Here is a 21,783-nt window from a genome sequence, read left to right on the forward strand (position 1 = left end):
ACGCGCAAAAGAGAAGGTCTGCACACATCCAAAAACTTACTTTAAATGCAAAATTTATTTTCGTGCGCTCGAAATACTTTTTTCTTTGCGAAACGAACGTTTTCTCCACAAAACTCAGATCGTGCGTTCAAAATATGATCTTTCGCGCGCAGAAATGTGGCAGAGATCTAAGCCTATACAACACAAGCAGACTTGTGCCGGTATTCGGTAATGCGATATATCACGGTAATGAATATGCACGATATTGTTATCGTGGCATTAGCAATTAATCGCAACATGAAAATTTGATACCGGCATATCCCTAAACACAAGCCACTTTCAAACCAAGCAGCTTTCTGTTGGTCAGCGCAGTGAATCCACGTGACCGAAATCTGGGGGGAAATTTTTCGCCCTCACACAAATTCGAAAACGGATTCTACTGAAATGACTGCATCTCACCAACAAAAATTAGCTGAACAACGGTAAATGAGACCGGAGCTTAACATATTAAATAATGCGGGTTTGGAACGACATGAGGGTGAGTTAATGATGACAGAAGTTACATTTTTGGATGAACACTTCCTTTAATAATATCAAAGTAGCAGCGTGTAACAACAGAGGTAAAACATCTCAAACTCCCTCGGGCCACTGCAACATTCTCCTTGCACTCTATAAATCCGGTAATAAGATAATAAGCATAGTGCGATAAAAAGCGCTTACTGTCTCGCGCACCGCGGAGAATCTGACCGCGGGGAGGTGAGCGCGCGCCAGGAGAGCTCGAGGCATGAGGATTTCGGAGTCTTGGATAACAGCTGAAACAGTAATCCGGAGTCCTGACGTAGCTTTTTCCCACAGCTTAAAAAAGACCAGCCACAACATCTCCAGAGAAGCTCACTGCCACGCAAAGACGGAAACGGCACTGTAATCGTGTTGAACAGGGCGCTCAGATTTGAATCTGATAAAGTCACTGAGGGACTGAGGGCGCAAAGCTTTAAAAAGACTCAGTGTGCAAAGCAGGATGTGTGGAAAGCAATATAAATGCGAAAAGCGACAAAGGGAAACCGTTTACTAGAAACATTATTGTCCATAAGTACACTACAAAAAAAAAACAACTCCTGCCTTAATAAAGCCAAAGTGACAATCCACAGTGAATAGGTTGCACTTTTTTCATTGACGAAAAAGAAAATCGAGTTGACAGGCTACACATTTAAGAAAATAAAGACATTGTGACAAAAAATAAATTAGCAAATTAACAAAACAAATTTAGTTGATCTAAACAACGATGTTGAAACATTTTACAGTGCAGTACTTCTATTTATACATTAGGCTACCTACAGTAGGCTACTTTTCTGCATAGTAGCCTACATAACAGCTCACGTTCTGTAAATGTCCTGGAAGCTTCTGTTAATGTAAATTCATTATGCAATTAACATTTTTCTGTTTCTGATAAAGGTGCTATTGCATTCTGCCACCACACGCACCTGTATATTGTATAGACTTATTCACACACACGATGAACCAAGGGATGGCAACATTAACCTCAACACTCAAACGGTGAAAATAAACAATCATTAATCTAGCTACTGAAAGCACTGGACCGTGTTCTCTCCTCACAGTAGCGGGATAAAGCTTAATCAGTCATTTTACAACTGTTCAGATGGCTTTTGTGTTCCGTTTTAAAGATGAGCAAAAAATTAATAATTAAAGTTAAACTCATTCAGATAAAGGTGATTGAGTAATTTACCTTTGTATGGCAGGCGAAGGCGCGGCACGTTCAGTTTAGTGCTGGTGCCGAACGACAGGACCACCGCCACTAAAACCAGAACCGGTAATTCCATGTTGAATGGACCACTTTCAATGAACCTTTCTTTACTCTAACGGGAATAAATACTTCTCTCAGGGCTGTGTCCCCTTATAAAAGTTTGAACTAAGTCCTGACGCAAAAGATGTTGGGCATCCACAGCTGGACCCGAGTGGTGAGATCCCAGGTCTCAGGTTAAGCTCGAGTCGCTCGCCTCTGCCCCTGTGCGATATTTTCCCACACAGCTCCAGCTCAAGTGCGCACGTCTCTCTCTCTCTGTCTGTCGCTCCCTCGCTCTCTCTTCGTGCAGTCCCGAGAAACACCCTCCCCGCCCTCTCAGTGCCTCGAGAGCGAAACGGGCCCCCGGTACTTGCCTGTCACTCGCGTTCAGTTCTTCTCACTGCGCTCCTTAGTGCTATCAAGGGCGCGAGTTACTGGTTCTCAGAAATATTTCTATTTTTACATATAGGCCTAAGTGTATACTTCAAAAGCATTCCCAAACAACGTTTCAGTAAAGTTAGTTAAAGCGCCAAATTGACTCCCGCGAACATCGCTTGAGGAGGTAACCATAGCAACTGCAGGCGGCACGAGCGCTTTCCATTCGGCTGAACGAGACAAAACTAAAATTATTAGATATAGACAGGAATAGCTTTTACAGCTCGACCCTGAAAACTATTAAATAATTTATACACTATCCATGGTAGTTTTCCAAACAAGTTAATCAAAATTACTACATCTGTAGAGGAACACCACTGAGAGGAACACAAAACACTGACATTGAATTATGTAGCCTACACTGGAAATAGTTTATATCCATTCATAAATCAGCTTAAAACGGTATGCATAAGAAAGTCTGGATGGATTATAATCATTAATCACCATATTCTTATATAAACCATAGAATAGTTAGCCTAGATATTAGCATGATGTCATATAGCCTACTAAAATCATACTGTGTTACCCTGCATTGTAGCTGGTTTTACATGGTTTTTAGCAGGACTATGCTGGTCATTTATGGCCATTGCATCTTTAAGATGTTATTACTTAAACATATTTACTAAAAACATAAAATCACTACCTCAAAAAATGTTCAAGTAAAATACAACACCTAATTGTTTAAAGCATTGTCACATATAGAACTTACATCAAATAGTGTTTCAATATATTTACATTGAGGAGTATTGTTGCATCACAAATATTTCAAAGCTGTAAAGTATATCTTTCTAGTATCTTGGACATTTTCACAATAAATAAAAAAGTATTTCAGCTTTCTTGCAGTACCATAGATCTTTTTTATCTTTGGTCTGTGCACTCGGTCTGCCCATAAATGTTTGTGCTTGGATGCTTTGCAAGACTATTCTGATTATTTTGACTCCAGAATATATAACCTAAGGACACATTCCATCTCTCCCTTGATCTGCCACTTGGCACTATTGTTGCGGCTTGCTGATTTTAATTAACTTGAGAGATGCATTGGGGAGGTGGTTTCAAAAAGTGTCTTTTGTAAAACACGTTTATCTGCCAGGGGGTCTAAAGAGGTCCTGATACTCTGGGAGCGTTTAGACGCTGCAGGACCTTTTGATCAGGACAATCAAACAACGTCATTAGTGCATGATGTCAGCATACCACTTCCAAAGCTGTTCCTGTCATAGCAACGGGTGATTAGAAATGACCAGGGAAATGGAGAGAGAGAAAGAATTTGTATTATATAGGGAAAGATTTCAGACATAGTATGACTGTTTGCCAAGTGCAAACTGTCTGGAGTACTAGAACCTGTTTTAACAGACTTTTAGTTTATTGTCTAGGACATTTTGTAGTTAAAGTCTGTAAAGAGTACTCAGTCATTCCATGTCCAAACACAGCAGCTCACGTCTAAATATACAGAAGGATTCAGGCAATGATTTAGACTGACAGCCAGTATGTTGGTGGGCTGAGAGAACAAATTCGAGATGGTGTGTGTGTTTCAATGGGTTGAGCTCCTCCAATTCTTTCTTAGCCTCATCTCCACGTTTTAGTATGTAGTGTACTAGGGGTCGACCAATATGTGTTTTTAAGGGCTGATGCCGATACTGGTTATTACAGATCAAGTAGACCGAAATCTGATATTTTGAACCGATATGTCTGGTGTAAAAATGAAAATTAATGTCAAAATTAAGACAAAGGCTCTGACAAAAACTTTCTTTAAATGCTTTTAAATTATTTTCTCCGCAAATTCGGATTGAAAATGACTGATACCGATAACCATAAAAAAAATGCTTAATATCGGCGCCGATAATCGGTCGAACCCTATAGTGTACATCAATAATGATTCTGTATGTATGTAATTTTCTTTATCATTTATACTTTCTACTCACATTAATTTTTTATTTTTTTTAACTATAATTATTTGACATCTAATAGAAGACAGCAGAGAAATTATTCAGTGATCCTTCTGTACAGAGCTCTTCACTGTTTGGACAATTATAAGGCAAAATGGAGTAAATCAATCATATGTTACCATTTAAATCACTAAAATTAATGCAAAAGTAACACTAAATGTTTTTGAACCTGATAAACAAGATGAACAATGTTGGTTCTGTCCAATACCTTCTTATCTTTTAACTGTTTTAAAAGTTGGATGATTTCAGACCACAAAAATAAAGAAAACTACAATTAAAATACTAGAAAAGCAACAAGTTGTTTCATCAAAGAGTGTGTGTGAACCACCTGCTAGACATTTGAAATGTGAGGTAACCACAAATCCCTGCTGGGGTTTGGCCTTTGACCCATGAAGAGGAAAGAGGTCAATTATAGAAAGTATTGATTGTACTGTGACCTCTGACACAACACTCATTCTCCTCTCTTCCTTTGCTCTTTTTCTCATTAGTCTTATTTTCCTTTTGAGGATATTCCAGTGTACTTGTACCCTTTCCTCTTTTCAAACTATTTCTCTCAGACCGATAACAGTTGCAACAATGAATACACGTGGAAGCACACACATTTACACAAACAATTCACTACCAGCTTGCTAAAAGAAATAGAGAGATACTGTAATAGCGGTGCATGTATTTATAGGAAATGACTGGACATCTCAGAGCTCAGGGGCTTTGTGTGCATGTGTTTCTAAGTGTGGGACTTGACAGATAGATTATCAGAGGAAATCTCCAGAATAGTGTGTATTTATGGCATATGGCCAGTTACACAACAACTTCAACCTTCCCTGGCCAATAGGACGATTAATGAACAGATTCAAACCCGAAACTACAGTACAATTACACCCTGGATTATATTTCTGAATATATTCACGCTCAAGCCTCTATGTGGAATGTATTTGTGGATTTGGGCTTGTTATGGGTCTGTTTGAGTTTTTAACTTCTCCGAGTTTGAGAAGGTAATTTGATAACCTGAAACTCTGATAAGGGTTTTGTATAAATGTGATTACTCATGAAGTTCTGATAACATGCCCCAGTTTGCGGTCTGGAGAGGGCGTAATGCTTTGCAGCGATTGGTCAAGCATGTTAGGGTCATGACCCTGACAGAGATGATCATAATGACACTGTCATTGACCGTGACTCGTGACCTTTGTCCTCCTGCACATTTTGACTGAATTTATTTGTTTACCCTCAAAACCCCAGTGCTCATAAATCATAACTGTCACAACAGTGTGTGTGTGTGTGTTTTGAGGTAATTGTGTGGCTGTGAGTGGCCTGTTGGTCTGTATGTTTGCAGGTGTGTGAATGTGTAAGTAAATATTTAAGTTTGTGCACATCAATGCCCCTTGTGTTTAGTCTGTTGAACCGTGAATGTATGCGTGGTTTTAAAATGTATTTTTAATGTGATAAAAGCTGAATATTAGACATTCATGTTTTCAGTGGTGCAATAGGCCAATTACTCACCAACAGAGAGGCTGTAGAGCATGGACACACACACACACACACACAAAAGTCACAGCTGAAAATACTTGTGAATATGCTGATTATTCTCAAGACTAAAATTTCTCTCACATCAAGATTCCTAGATGTCAGAAAAGAAAATGTCTCTCACCCTCCTTGTTTTGAGCTTCAGTAACCTCTAAAAATTAAGCTCTGAACAATGAAAGATGTTTCAGTCAAATAAATGATAAAATACTTATTCCTGTTACACAGCCCTGTGAAATAATTGATACTGACTGGTCAAACAATATTCTGGATTCAAATATTTTAACAATGGATAATAATTATGATTTTATACATGGTTATGAATTATCATGTTAATTATTTGGGGCCTTTTTTGAGTAATTAATACTTTTAATCAGCAAGGACACATTAACTTGATCAAAAGTGACAAGACATATAATTTTACAGAAGGTTTCTGCTTCAAATAAATTCTGTTCTTTTGAACTTTCTATTCATCAAACTGTATCATGGTTTCAATAAAAATATCAAGCAGTACAATTGTTTTCAACACTGATAATAATAATTGTTTCTTGAGCACCAAATCAACATATTAGAATGATTCCTGAAAGATCACGTGACACTGAAGACTGGAGTAATGGCTGCTGAAAATTCAGCTTTGCATCACAGGAATAAATTAAATGTTAAAATATATTCAAAACGATTATTATATTTTATTTATACATGATTATAAATTATAATAATATTTCACAATATTATCATTTTTTTAAATTATATTTTTAATCAAATAAATGCCGCTTTGGTGAGCATTAGAGGCTTCTTTTGAAAATAACTACAAAAAATCTAAACTTTTAAATGGTTCTGTGTGTGTGTATATATACTGTATATGTGTGCATGCTCATGCTTCTAAACCTGTAAGAGCTAAAACTTTGAACCTTTTCCCTCTTTTCATCCTTCATTCTGTTTTTCTTTTATCCCTGTCCTCTGCTATAACCATGCACAGAACAGAATCCAGAGCCTGCTGCTCAGTTTGAACAGAAATTAGTGAACGAAAGGATGAAAATATTTGCTTTGACTGCTCCCCAGCCTGTTTCCTCCCTCAATTTCCTCACATCTTTCCCTGGCTTTATTTCAGTGCTGTTTTGTGGTTGATCGGGTTGCTGTGTTTTGGCTTTTGGGGGGCCTCTGGAGTTTGTATCAGCATCAGCAATTCTGCGGTCTTAACTGTTAACACAGCTAAAGTTTGTGTGGAAAAGGGTTAGTTGCTGTTTAACAGAATAGCTCCCTCATGTCAATCCTCTAAACCCGTATGACTTCCATCCACAGAATACAAAAGAAGAAAATTTGAAGACTGTTTATGCAGTTACAATAAATGAGAACTGAAGTTTTCTAAGCGGACACAAAAGTGCCATAAAAGTGGTCCATGTCATGCACTATATTCGAAGTCTTCTGAAGACATATGATAGCTCTGTGTAACAAACAGACCGACATAGTCAATCAAGGGATAGTTCACCCAAAAATGAAAATTGTCATCATTCATTGTTCCAAACCTATATGACTTTCTTTCTTCTGTGGAAAATAAAAGAGGATATTTTTAGAAATTGGAATTCAATGGTCACCAAAATTGTTTGGTTAAAAATATTATTCTAAAGTAGGTTTGAAATGACATGAGGGTGAGTAAATGACAGAATTTTTATTTTTGAGGTTAAATATCCCTTTAACAATTTTATAAAGCAAAGATATTAAACCACGCTAAATGAAAACACAAGATCCATGTGTGTGTATGTGGCTGGTAAGTCAGTATGTGCCTTTCATATGTGTTTAGGGTGTGTCCAATTTATTTACTAAATTAATTCCCCCCCACACAAAGTTCAGCAACATAACGAATGAATCACATTGATTTATAATACTACTAAAAGCCATTCCAATATCCATATTCATATCCAACCAGAGGATTTTTTGGTGTGTTTGTGGGTGTGCTCATGGGAATGCCACATAAAATGGTGATATATGCCTCAGTGTACGGATGTATACAGCACAGCAATTGAACAAAGCTGGGCTATGCTATTTTAATTTGAGCACACTGAATAAACATTTGGAGTTCATGAAGAGAACATTTGTGTATGTGTTTGTGTGTGTCCATCTATGTGTGAGGAAATGAGGGTGTTAAAAAGGTTTTATAAGGCTCTGCTACTCTGTCTGAACCCAATGAAGACCAGACCTCACCTTAATCCCACTTTTATTCCCTCCATTTAAAACACTGAGATTTATATTAGATAAGTGTTTGACTCCCAAACCTCCACTAAAGGAGCCCATTTGCCCCCAATGAACCTCTAAACCGACCCAAAACTCCACAAGACCCTTGATAATGATCCAAAATTTGGATCTGCCCCACCTTCTGTAACAGCTGCCAAACCCACTCACCAGAACCCCAGACCACCTCCTTCTTCATTTATTTTGGTATTTTATTCACTTTGATTATTGTCGAATGTGTTTGACTTAAAGAGAGCAATACAATGAATTCAGACTAGAACTTGGCCGCAAAGTTAATACGATTTTTCATTGACTTTTGAATAATTGCAGTCTGCAGAAAATACGTTTTGTGATAATCTTCACAAATGAACAAAACTTTTATGAATTCTGAAGCCTAAATGTAATCACCAGAAATAAAAAGCTAGACTATAAACAAGCTACACTACTGTCACACAAATGTCACAATCAAGTTTATGACAACTCGATTAATCTTTATTGAAAATCTGCAAGTTGGAAAGTCTGAGTTAGAATAGTTTACAAGAACACCATTATAAACACAACAAGGCTATGAAAGCAGACTAGTGAATAGATAAGTTTTCCTTGTTTAATGTCCCTGACAACCTTTGTAGTCTCATTTAGCCACTTGTTAACAATCGCCTTTTTTAAGACCCGTAAAAGTTTTTTTATTAAATCAAGAGTGTGGTATTAGTCTTCTATTTTATGCTGTAGAATATATTGTGAAAATGTTATGAGCTCGTGTTAATCACAGATCTTATTTCAGGCATTTATTCAAATACCCATTCAGAAAACCCAATGACTTTGGGACAATAGAACCAGAGGTGCTAAAATGATAACTCTTTAACTGGGTTTTGGTACTCATTCCTATAGCACTTTGTGAGAGTTTGATATTAGCATGTTGCAAAGCTCATAATGTGATACTCTTATACAAAATATTGGGTAAAATAGTAAAAAAAAATTATTACACTGAACTATTTTATCAATTCTTTTCTATAAATTATAAATTAATAAGCAATGGTTGCTTCGTTTAACATTTTGGATGTATTTTTCCATTGAGCATGTCACAGTATATTCTGTATAATATGATACAGACAAACATAACATACATTTTCATCACTTCATTCAAACCTATATTACTTACTTTCTTCTGTGGAAGATATTTTAAAGAATGTTTCAGCTAATACAATGAAAGTCAGTGGGGTTCAAAATGACATTGGCCTCTACTGACTTCCATTGTATTAAAAATCGTTTGTGTGTGTGTGTGTGTGTGTGTGTGCTCCACAGAACAAAGTAAGTTTTATTGGTTTGGAATGACATGAAGGTGAGTAAATGATGACAGAATGTTTATTTTGGGGTGAACTAACCCTATTAACTGCTCAGTAGTTTTTGTAACGTTACATATATTACTTGTTTTAAATAATATACACCATTCCTCTCTCTTCCCAATAAATAGACACAATCACTCCCTAACCTACACGCACAGGTCCACTATATGTCTGTTTCCTGTCAAGAATCTGGGCGCTTTGCCTTAACGTCTCAATGTAAATACCAGTGCACTTTCTGCAAAGCCTTCTGGACACACACACGCAGCCTCGGGCTAATTTCCCATTTCCATATGGCGCCTGGTCCTAATCCTTCGGTGTGACTTTAAGGCAATAGGTCCCATAGGCAAACACACACATATACACACATGCAGAACCATACCATATACACACCCAGTCATCCACCAACACAACGAGGTCATTTATAAGTTGGACACACATAGTTAAAGTATTGGCAGTTTTGTTTATATATCACAGTTGAAATGGTCTTTGTGCCTCCTGGACATTTACTACCAATTACCACCAATTACCCTCTCAAACCAGCCACAGCAGGGACTTTATAGTTAGCCGCATAAACACACACTGCGTCTATTAGATGCATTCACACATGCATTAGTCTATGGCTGATATCCAAAAAATACAGGCTTATTAAAATCAGCAAGATATTAAGTATTATTAAAACGTATTAACATTTCTAAACCTATATGATCACACACAAATCTGCACACACACACTCATAACAGGCAAAAACGGACATACACACACTCTAAACACAGTCAAGGGTCCAGACTCCCCAGAGATGAGCAGATTAGCCAGAGCCAAACCACTAATCCACACATACACAAAAAAACACCTAACACACACTTGTGCTGCTTGACAAGCAAAACACTCTGATTGGTTCTGTTGCTGAACGACAATCGCCACCGAAATCCACAGAACCACAAACAGCCAATCGTTTCGCAACTTACCGAGCACCCACTAACAAGGGTCATGTGGTCAAAGGTTAAAGCCACATAACCTTCTCAAGGGGAATTGTGTTACCTGTGGACAAAGAGTGAGTGAAAAAGAGGGATGAGGAAGAGAGAAAGGCAAAACCTGTGCTATCAAAGTGTGATATATTGAAGCAGATGGTTTGTACATTTTCAAATGCAAAACGCATGACATTGCACTGTGCTGCCAAGGCTGAACAAGTTAATCCATTGCACTGTAAAAAAAAAGTTGACAATTTACCATTGCGAGCAACATGCTGTACTGTATATTTTAATAAAAAGCAATTTATCCTGCTATGTACAACACATATGGCCCGTCCTCATTCACTCTCGCTTTAAGTTTTGGCGTGGACCCAGTCAAAATCTGGCATTTCCATCGGCAGTCATTGATCAAATCAATCTTTTACATGGCAATGGCCCAGCAATCACAAACGCTATGTGATGATGACCCAGCAACATTCCAGCAATCCTCTGGCAGCCGACCAGTTATCATCGGGAGGTTGGCATAGCATCATTGGTGTTCACATGGCAGCCAGTGACCTTTAGACTTACAGATATTTTTCCTCATGCACCAATTCCCAGACTCATACTGAGTGAAGGAGACAGGCAGACTGACACACACACATACGTACAATATTAATCTTACACACTGTATTAATCTTCAAGTTTGTGTACTTTGACTTTTCCTCATGAAGTTCATTCTTCATACGCACAGCTGTGTGGCTATTAAAGCCTTATTGTTCACACACAAGTCAGTGCGCATGAGGCCTCGGCCCTCTGTCTTTCATCTGTTTAAACAGCTCACTCCTTCGTGAAGACAAATCTATCTGTCAGCTCTACAAAGACACAAACTTCAGGACATCGTTCATCTCGAGCCATTCCTTCAAGACTTCCCTAGAGTCCAAGCAAAACCTGATTTAATGGCAGAGTTAGCAGATAAGGTCATGTTAATCTCCAGAGAAAAACCTTAGCTTAGCTCATACGATTATGAAGGCTGCTATCATAATCTATATGTTTACCTTTCTAGATCGTCTGATTCCTGCATTATTCTTCTAGTCAGATTTTTAAATATTTTCAAGGATATTTACTGCTGACAGAAGATTTTCTTTGTCAAAAATTTTACTTTATCTGGCTTAATTTAACTTCACTTGATTTTTAGTTTTGCGAAAATAACAAAATTCTTCAGAAATGTTTGTTCATGGGAGTATTTTTTGTCTGCTTTTTGTCTCCGTATTCATTTTCTGCTAAGGTAAGACATGAAAGAGAAATATGGAGAAATGGGGTTAGATAAACCATTTTACACATCTGCACTAGAATAAATTAATAATTAATAAAACAATAAAGCAATGAATAAATTTATATTTTTGTCTTTTTTCCACGAATATATCTACACATCTTTGAAAACATATATTTACATAAGCAAAATTGCACAAGAGTTGTTTTAAAAGAATCCTGTATATCTTGAATTAAGTATTTTTCTTAGCCCATTATTTTTCTTACCCCAAACATTATCTTACCCCAGAGTTTAAGCATAAACCTCACTTAAACAAGAAAAAATTAGCATTTTGGCAATGGGGTAAGAAAAATAAATTCAGATAAAGATATTCTCTGAAAACACATCTTACTATCTTACACAATTTTGCTTCTTGATCTTGTTTTAATGACTTCGATATATTTACTGGTCAACAAGACAAAAACATTTATGAAGAAAAGGCAGTGTAGGCTGTGAGTATGTAAGTGTTTATGGGTAAGGGCTGAATTAGTTTATGATGGATGGCACAAACCATCACCCCCTCATTCTAGTCCCTGTGTGTTTGTGTGTGGCTCCTCAGTCCACAAAACAAGATAATCTAGGAAAAATGCTGTGGGAACATTTAAACACAAACACAGGTATGTCTGATGTTCTGGAACTAATTTTCTGCTGTTGCAAAGGGAGGTAATCAACTGAACGTGCTGTTTCCACATCCATAATCAGCACAAATCACCACCACGATAACAGCCTCATTCCCTGAGCAGAATGAGTGAGTTATTGAGAAAGAGAGAGAGTACATGAACTGAGGGAAGGTGAGGTACTCTGTCCTCTAAATTTAAGACAATCTAGATTCCAAAACAGCAGCATCAACCTATCAGCACTGACACTCAGCAACTCCCATCAAGAGGCAAGAAACAAGATGCTTTATGGAGGGACCTTTTCTTGTAAGACACATACATACATACCTTATAAATCTCACTAGCAGAATGGATTAATACGCATATGTGGATGAAAAAAGGTCAGCTTATAGTTAGCACACATACTTTATAACCAAAAGAGTCATGCATCTTTCTGTGTGGCATCAATGACAGTTCCCTATGGAAGCTTCTTTCCATCACAGAATAAAAAAACATAAGTTTATAACTCACAATTCTGGCATTTATTCTTGCTGTTGCGAGTTTATATCTCAATTTGGACATTTTGTCTCAAAATTGCGAGAGAGTTTTGAGATATAACATCAGAATTGCAAGTAAAAAAGTCTGAATTGTGAAATAAAGAGTCACAATTACCTTTTTCATTTTTTTTTCTGTAGCGGAAATAAACTTCCATAGTTCCCTTTGCACTATAAGAAATTGCAAGATAATAAATGAAATAAAATAAAATGAAATAAAATAATCTTTTTAAAACATAGTGCTAATCTAGAGGTAGTTATTTTTTTGTGTGCAGGGGATTCAAAATCTGTCCTAATAATAATAACAACAAAAACTTTATTTAAATAAATCAGGCAAAATGGCAAGTAACCTTAATAACCAGTGAACTTTATAAATTAAAATATTAATAAATAATAATCTAAATAATTTATAGAGTTACTTTACTTTAAAATAACTTTTTTAATAAAGTTAACTGAAATTATCGTTATTGATTTAAAGTTATTATAGCATATTTATGACATTTAAAAATATTATTATGTATATTATATGCAATATTGTATGTATGAGTGATTTCTTCCACAATGTTTTAGATACTTTTTGACCTACAATAATAATGCAATGTTTTTTTTTAGGGTTGCTTTCAAAATTCAGTTGCCTGAAAAATCAGTTTGAATGGTCATGACACTTCTAGCACAATAAATGATTGTGACAGTATGTCATATTAATATATTTTAGTACAAATGTAAGATATACAGGTCACAAGTGGCTGGGCAGTACATGGCTTCCTTCCTCTTTTAGCCCACTGACTGTACAAAAGTCAAAGGTCAAGCTTGTATTGTCAATTGCCGATGTCGGTGGAGATTTCCTGATCACGTAAACTTGTATTGTTCAACTAAAGAGGGCCACACCTCTGCTGGTAAAAACACACACACACACACACACACACACACACACACACACACACACACACAAACACACACACTTAGCGGTGTGACTGATAGAGACGTCATACAGAAAACAGAGAAACAGACAACAAAAGAGCAAAAAGATACAATCCAGAATTTCATAAGTTTCACATTATAAACGTCACATACAGACCACCTCAGAGACACAGACTCAGAGAGGGAAACAGATTGGACAAAGGAAAGTTATTGAGGATGAAAAACATGTCTTTCAGCTCTCAAAAACATTTGCATTCACACAACAGCAAAGATGAAGATTAATCTGCCTTTACAGTATTGAACTGCCAGTCAAGATGATCTGGGTTCTTATGAGTACATCACACACACACACACACACAGTAATTTCTCACAGGACCCTGCAGCGTCCTTCACGCTGTCTTGCTCTGTCTCACCCCACAGACACTGATCCTTTATTACAGGCCAGAATAATTCAGTCTCTAGCCTGAAAAGACAGACAGAGGGAAGGAGGAGGAAAGAAAAGAGTGAGAAGTAGGACTGGTCCGTAAGGAATGGTAGACATGGATCCTATGGAGAGTTTACCTCAAGTCAGAGTAGCACAAAACAGGAAATCACACATGATGTTGTGATTTGACATCCCTTCAGCCCTTAGAGACTGAAGCTCAGAACTCACTGCAGTTTCTGTCAGTGTTTCTTGTGAGGTTTGGCCAGGTTTAAGATTTTTCTCCTGACTGAAAATAAAGAAATATATATATATTTTTTTTTATTTAAAGAAACAAACCACAATATTGTGAAATAATATTACAATTTAAAATAACTGTTCTCTATTTTTATATATTTTAAAACGTAATTTATTCCTGTGATGGCAAAGCTGAATTTTCAGCAGCCATTACTTCAGTCTTCAGTGTCACATGATCTTTCAGCAATCATTCTAATCTGCTGATTTGGTGATTTTATGATTTGAAAAAAGAAAAAGAAAAAGAGAGAAATTTATGGATGATCCATCTAAATCTAAATTTGTGTTTGTACTGTTACTGGGTTTGTACTGTAATTATGAACATCATGTGCAATGTTTGCACAGTTTTGCAGAAGCGTTTGGCAGGCAGATGTGTGGGTTTATACAACCGCACAGTAGGAGAGAGAGCAGTGGGGTGGAAGATGCAGAAAAGGTCTATGTGCGTGTGTACTTTGCGATTGTGTTTCTGTTTTTGTTAATGGTCAAGTTCCGGATGAGTATGCATACTCGCATACACACAATTCCCTAACTGAACCCTTGCAGGAGTCGCTGCATGTGCTCAAACATCTCACACACATACACACACTCCTACTCGCCGGTCTCAGTGTGTCAGTCAGCCAAATGTTGTTCTCCCTTGAAGGAGAGACGGAGCCTCCATCATAGAGGGAGGGATTTACACGGGAAAAGGAGGAGGAGAAGATTACTGAGGATGGCGGGATGAGGGAGAGAAAGACAGGCTGTAATTAAACAAATCTCCATGAAAAACGAGCACTCTCACTCACTCAGCACTCCCTTCTCAAAGCCGACAAACACACCATCATCACACACACACACACACACACACACACACACACACACACACACAACCATCCTCACACATCCTCCCTTCAGCAATCACATCTGAAAGAATGTAGAAAACACATTCTTACAGAAACCCCATAGTACATAAAAACTTAAGTACTGTAAGCCATAATATCTTACAGCCTCATAATTCTGTCTCTTTTGTGTTTGAGGAACATCTCATCTAACCCTGGGCCTGTACCTCTGCTCCCCAGCTTTATTTAAGATAGGAAAGAACCGTTCATCTCACGGCTAGTTGAATAACATGCACACTTTCCTTTTGGGTCCATATCCTTTTTTTCTGTGAGAATTTTTTCTATACTAAATTCAATCTCAATGTCTCTGATTAAACCAGTGCTGGAATTAGACACCTTAGTTCTGGGTTATTTCACTTCTTTGGAACATGATGAAATTTCTATGAAATGTTGTCGTCAAATTCTAATTCCAGTTTTAGATTACACAACAATTGTTTGTCTTTCTAAGGATCATTTTTTTTAATGTATTCTTAATAAACATACTTTTCTAACCCTTTTTGCATACTTTTGTACTGTTTGAGTTAATACCTTGAAATTTGCCTTGATTTCTTTATGTGTCATCCCTAGTATTTATTTCTTACTAAGAATAAGTCAAATCTATTAAAATATTTACTGACATATCGCTCCAGACTTAATGATGTAATTATAATTAAACTTTTTTTGGAGTTCTAGTTGTGCACAATGCACATTTCTTAATATTAAGCCTAATGTGTTTTAATGTCAAATTTGATGAGGACTGTATGATCTTTAAATAATATCGGTCTTTAAATGCAAGATATTTAAGGTGTACCTAAAGTATACTTGCAATAGTTCCACTTTAGCACAATCAACTATACTTTAGTTGGACTTCAGCACTATTTCTGCACGATTAAAGTGCATTAAGTACAAAATTAGTTGTTCCAATTTAGCAAACTTAAAGGGGTCATATGATGCTATTTCAAGTTTTCCTTTCTCTTTGGAGTGTTACAAGCTGTTTATGTCCCCACTGGATGCAACAAATGCCTCGTTTGTAATAGGTTTTTATTGTTTTTGTGTCGTCGCGCCGGTACATGGCATCACAGTATGGTAAGGGGCGTAACATTTCCATCACACGCTTGAGGTATTCGGCCAATCACAACGCACTGGATAGCTGGCCAATCAGAGCACACCTCGCTTTTCAGAACGATGAGCTTTGTAAAAATCGACGTGTTTCAGAAAGGCGGGGCATAGAGGAGAAACAATAATGTACAGTATGTGGAAAATAATGTTTTTTGAACCTTAAACCACATAAACACATTGCATTACACCAAATAATGTTCTTTTTAGCAACGTCATATGACCCCTTTAAGTATACCAGTTTAGTATACTAAAAGCACAATCGCAGGGTATTTTTATAAAGTACATAAATATGTAAATGTATAGCATGAAATTTGATGCATTTCAAATACATTTTAGTATACTTATTTTCACTAGGGATCTCCTTGGTAGCAAAGTACTCTTACAAAACTTGTATGTGCAGTTGAAAGGAAACTGTGCCACAACTGTGGGACAGTTGTAATTAAATAAATTAATAAAAGAAAACATCAATGTGCATGTTACTCATCTAGCCGTAATGAATGGATGGACTGATGGATGGACAGATCTTATTGCAAAATAGGCTATTGGAATTGAAATATGCTGATTGTATATCATTAGTGTGGTTTGGGTTATATTGGCTCATGTATCTTGTGATTTAAGCTTTGGCCGCCGTGAGGACTTCCATCTGCACAACTCTGTCCAAACACAGCCAGATCACATCAGACCGGAACAAACACACACACTGAGAATTGTGAACATCAACAATCTGTCAGCTCAAAACTCTCCACCTGAAGATGGAGAAAGCATATCCTCTATTCTAGTCCCTTAGCCTCGTATCCTATTGCTTTTCCATCTGCTGACCCTTACTCACACATATCTGATTTTAATCAAAATCCTTTGGCCAAACACTCATACGCCCATGTGCACGTACACACACATGGACAGAAAAGAACGTAAGACATTTGTGGAGGGGAGAAAAAAAAATCAACAACATAAACACTTCCATGAATTCGCCAACATGGATTTATCAGTGGCGTGAACAACGAGCTTACTCCAACCTCTAAATTCCAAGCCAACAGACCTTACTTTTACAGATGAAACATGCTCAGCCCATACAAAAATCTCAAATATTTTCTCTTTTCTTTAGACATTTATGTCATCCTCACCATATTTGGGTTGTAGAGCTATGATTATTATGCTTAATATATAGGAATATAGAAAGTATAGAAGTGAGGTGAGAAGAGAAAGAGAGAATGCAGGTGAAGTGAGGTCTCTGAGGTGTAAAGGGTCTGGCCTCTCTCAGGACCTTCCAAAAACTCCCACATTTGCTTTATCACTCCCAAAACTTCCTTTATTACCTTGCTTTATTCATCATACTCCCTCATGAGTATTTAATTTCATCCCTCTGATACTCCATTCATTTCTGCCCAGTTTGCAAATTCATTGTGGTTCTCTCTCCTTCAAACTTTCCTTTCCATTCAAAATTATTACAAGCATTCCACATTTTTAAACTCTACACTCCATTCATCAATGAATTCACCCATCTACAGAAATACCATGGTAATGCCATATGTGTTGTTGTTAACCAAATCTAAAACTACTTACAATCATTGGTAATTGAATTAAAGCTGAAATAAAATATAAATATTAGAAGAAAAATAAAAAAACGTACAAAACAAAAAACAGAAATGTTGTTGTGCAACTCAATTTAAATAAGTTTTAGTGAAATGACTAAACCTAAATTAAAAATAAAGCCATTTAAATATTAAAGAATAACAAAATTACTAAAATGTTATGTAAAATTTACTGAAAACATTTAAACTGAACGTGCATTCAAAATATAAAAATTTAATAGTATATAAATAATAAAAAAATAACACTGATACAGAGAGTTTTATATTTGAAATTCCTTGGATTATCATGTAAATCACTCAGTATCAGTACCATATACCACATGCTAGCAGTTTTAGTGGCAAAACCAGTTGAAAACCACTGCCAAATACCTCCACAATACTTTCTGTCCTTATTATTCTCTAAGATTTTTTCTATTTGCTCATGTCCCTTTCTCTCTCTCTTGTGACTTCTCATATAAACAAACAAACCAGTGAAGAATATATAAAATGATTGTGTCAGAGAGACAGAGAAATCCATTCAGCAAAATATGAAACCATTTTGGAAAACAGGAAACGTATTGTTTTATATTTTACACATACCAGGCCAGCAGCAAGATACTGTATATGTGCTGTATTTAGAGCTAGTGCAGTATCGTGTTCTCAAAGACATAAAGAGCTCAATCAAAACACTGACCATCTAACAGAGCACACACAAAATCAGAGCCAGACTGTACCCAGGACTGTATTTGGTGGATAAGAGTCGGTAATTATAGGTAATTTAAGACCTTCATTATATTATAATACATAATGAATGCATAATTGCACACTGAGAGGGAGAGAAAATGTGCTAAGAAAGTAATTTCACTGTTTCCTTAAAATTCTATGTGGCGTGAAATGTCTGCCAACACCCACACACACACTTCACATAACACATTCCACAACACTATATCAAATTATGGTGCAATAACACATACTCATACCCATGAAATTCAAGCCCCTTCAGAAACTCACATCAACCGTTCAGCACATTTTTTGCTCAATTTCAAACCTAGTGAGCAACATTGTAAGGCATCATAGGCGAATCCAAAAGTGGAAATTGAGATAAATGCTGTTGATAAATAAACTTATTAACTTGATATATGACAAAAATGAAGCCAAGATATGGATGAGGTGACACATAAATAACAAATGTGCTCCATTCATTAAAAATAGTAAAAATAATTTCTGCGTAATTAAAAATTGTTTAACATACCCAATACTTGTGTGTGCTACATATTTCTATGCTTATTAAAGTGTCTTGTTTTTAGCTTAGCTACATGCTAACACTAAAGTTGCAATGAAACAGATGTAACGACAGATCTGCACTGTGATGTAACAAAGTGTAACGAATTATCGAAAAAAAATGTGTACTCAATGATGGTACTCAAAATTGAAGGCAGACTTTAACCTCAATTGCAAACTGAAGAGTGTTTTAAATCAGTCATTTAAGAGGTTTCATGAAGGTTAAGATGCTGCCTTAGAAGACAGCAGTTTATGTGAGTAGTAGGCAGTGAAGCCGCACACTATAGGTTTTGAAACAGAGCTTTTGTGTAATTGTTGGAGCCTTTGTGGTTAAGTGTAGATTTATGTCGATTTGGTTTGGCTTGGCAGCTCGCTTTCACCACTGTCAATCAGTCACACACACACACACTCACACTGGGACAGGAACACATGGTGGGCACATGCACTTGAAAGAATTGCATTTCAGCTCAATTCATCTTGATGATGGGGAAACAAAGAGAATGAAAGCGAGAGCGGAAGAGGGCAAAGGGACAGTTGACATTGTTAAATGAAAGGTTTCATTTCCATGTAATTATTACTCGTCCTGTGTGACGGCACTGGAGTCTTGCTGAGGCTGAACTGTGAATTATAGAGTGAGTGTGTGTATGCAAGTGTTGTAATTCAGTCTGGCATGAGTTTATCTCTGTGGTTTCCTTACACGGGGTGCCCTATTAGTCTGACCCCTCCAATCACAATCTAGCCTGGGATAATTATTGGGGTCTGGGGGGGTGGGGGTCAACAGCACAGCCATTGTCGCAGTGACAGGAGGACTGATGTTATCGTGACATCACACACAAAGAACAGAAGTGCATTCTGGGAGAGGCACCTGCAATGACAGTGCAGCACATTCCACAGCCTTCCTGTCTCCAATCTCATTCACACACACATCACTCACTCGACTAAAACCAACCTGAAAAATGAACAGTTTCATATAAACACATTAGGGAGCATTCCATCATACCGTACCCCTTTACCGCTTCACATCTCTCTCTCTCACACACACACACACACACACACACACACACACACACACACACACACACCAGGTTTCAGTGATAAACCACTATTACTAATTTTTCTTTTACTCTCTTTCATCTCTTTTGAAAAGCATTTTTATGGACATTACTGTTAAAGCACATAAATATATTAATTTACAAAAAAGCGATTAAAAATAAATGTTTATTACAGTGTCAGTCCTTAGTTACATGTTAACATTAAAGTTGAGATTAAACAGAAGTAGTGACAGATCTTTTCTGCTGCACTGTGATGTAACAAATTGTAACAGATTATTAAAAAAAGAGAATTGTAGGGCAAGGACTTGGTTCTACACATCAGTTGTTGATTTGATTTTGAATGGTACTCAAAAGAGAAAGCAGATGAACACAAGCTTGCCAGGGTGGATTTAAGTGGAAAGTCCCTGCATATGTTACTAGAGAGAAATCTGACATTTTCACTTTCCAAATATAACAAAATATGTAATATTTATAATAATAATAAAAAAATGAAACATGAAAAAAACAAACATTTAATACAAAACGAATGATGAAGAAGCACTGTTATTAAATGCATGTGTTAACACATTAATGTTGGCAGCTTTTTGATAAATATTATTTATCAGATGAATATCAGTGTTTTTAATAAGCTCATTTATTCAGCTCATGGCCAGTCTGTTCTCACTTTTGGGAGAGAGAACAGACTAAGAGATAAAGAAGTTGATAAATGAAGTTGATAAATATAACAAATTTGAAAGAGGAAACAATGTTATAACAAATAACTAGTGCCTCTTACTTGAAGTGAAATGAAACGTTATTTGCAACCCATTTTAATTCTGTAATGTGACGTAATTCAGAGAAAAACAGGATATACAAAACATATAAGGCAGAACTGATTGGATCAGCTGAAAAGCCTTTGTTACATTTTGATGAAAGTTTACAAAGGCATTTTTTTATTTACACTGATAAATCATTCAAAATAACTGGGGTGTGTTTTAATAAAGTAAATATGGCCAACTTCATATTTCATATTGACATATAGTTCATTTATAATTCAATCAAAAATGAAAATTTGCTGAAAATACATTTACTCTCAGGCCATTTAAGAGCTTGTTTCTTCATTTGAACAGATTTGGAGAAATTTAGCATTACATCATTTGCTCACCATGTGTTTAACTTTAAATAATCACTTCTGGCCATAATAATGCTTCTTCCATTGAAAAATCCTCTCACATTAAAATCCATCAACATATGTGTTTAGAACAGTTTTGAACTGTTTTTGCTCGTAAACAGTGCTTGATCTGTGCATATTTCTCTTCTGATTCAAACGAGATTTTCACTTCACAAGATGTTAATTGATGACTGAAGTCATGTGGATTATTGTGATGTTTTTTTTATCAGCTCTCATTCAGACTCTCATTCTGACAGCACCCATTCACTCCAGTGGTGAGCAAGTGACGTAATGCTAAATTTATCCAAATTTATTTTGATGAAAAAACAACAAAAAATTTCATTCACATCTTGGATGGCCTGAAAGCGAGTACATTTTCAGCAAATTTTCATTTTTGGGTGAACTATTCCTTCAAACACACACAAAACGACACTTCTTTCATGCGAGGACTTTCTCCTGTTTT

At 36.5% G+C, this 21,783-nt stretch overlaps 1 protein-coding gene across 1 annotated transcript in view; it reads right to left on the reverse strand.

Moving 5' to 3' along the window:
* The window catches only part of sema3bl (sema domain, immunoglobulin domain (Ig), short basic domain, secreted, (semaphorin) 3bl), a 37,673-nt gene extending 35,670 nt beyond the window's left edge, over nucleotides 1-2,003 (reverse strand). Inside the window, exon 1 of the mRNA XM_016462001.1 lies at nucleotides 1,724-2,003. Within this exon, the coding sequence (XP_016317487.1) occupies nucleotides 1,724-1,817 (94 nt within the window). The 5' untranslated portion in view covers nucleotides 1,818-2,003. The remainder of the gene's footprint in view (nucleotides 1-1,723) is intronic.
* Between the last annotated feature and the right edge of the window lie 19,780 nt (nucleotides 2,004-21,783).

The sequence above is a fragment of the Sinocyclocheilus anshuiensis genome, unplaced genomic scaffold, assembly GCF_001515605.1.
Source record: "Sinocyclocheilus anshuiensis isolate Anshui unplaced genomic scaffold, SAMN03320099.WGS_v1.1 scaffold80, whole genome shotgun sequence".
Taxonomy (NCBI): domain Eukaryota; kingdom Metazoa; phylum Chordata; class Actinopteri; order Cypriniformes; family Cyprinidae; genus Sinocyclocheilus; species Sinocyclocheilus anshuiensis.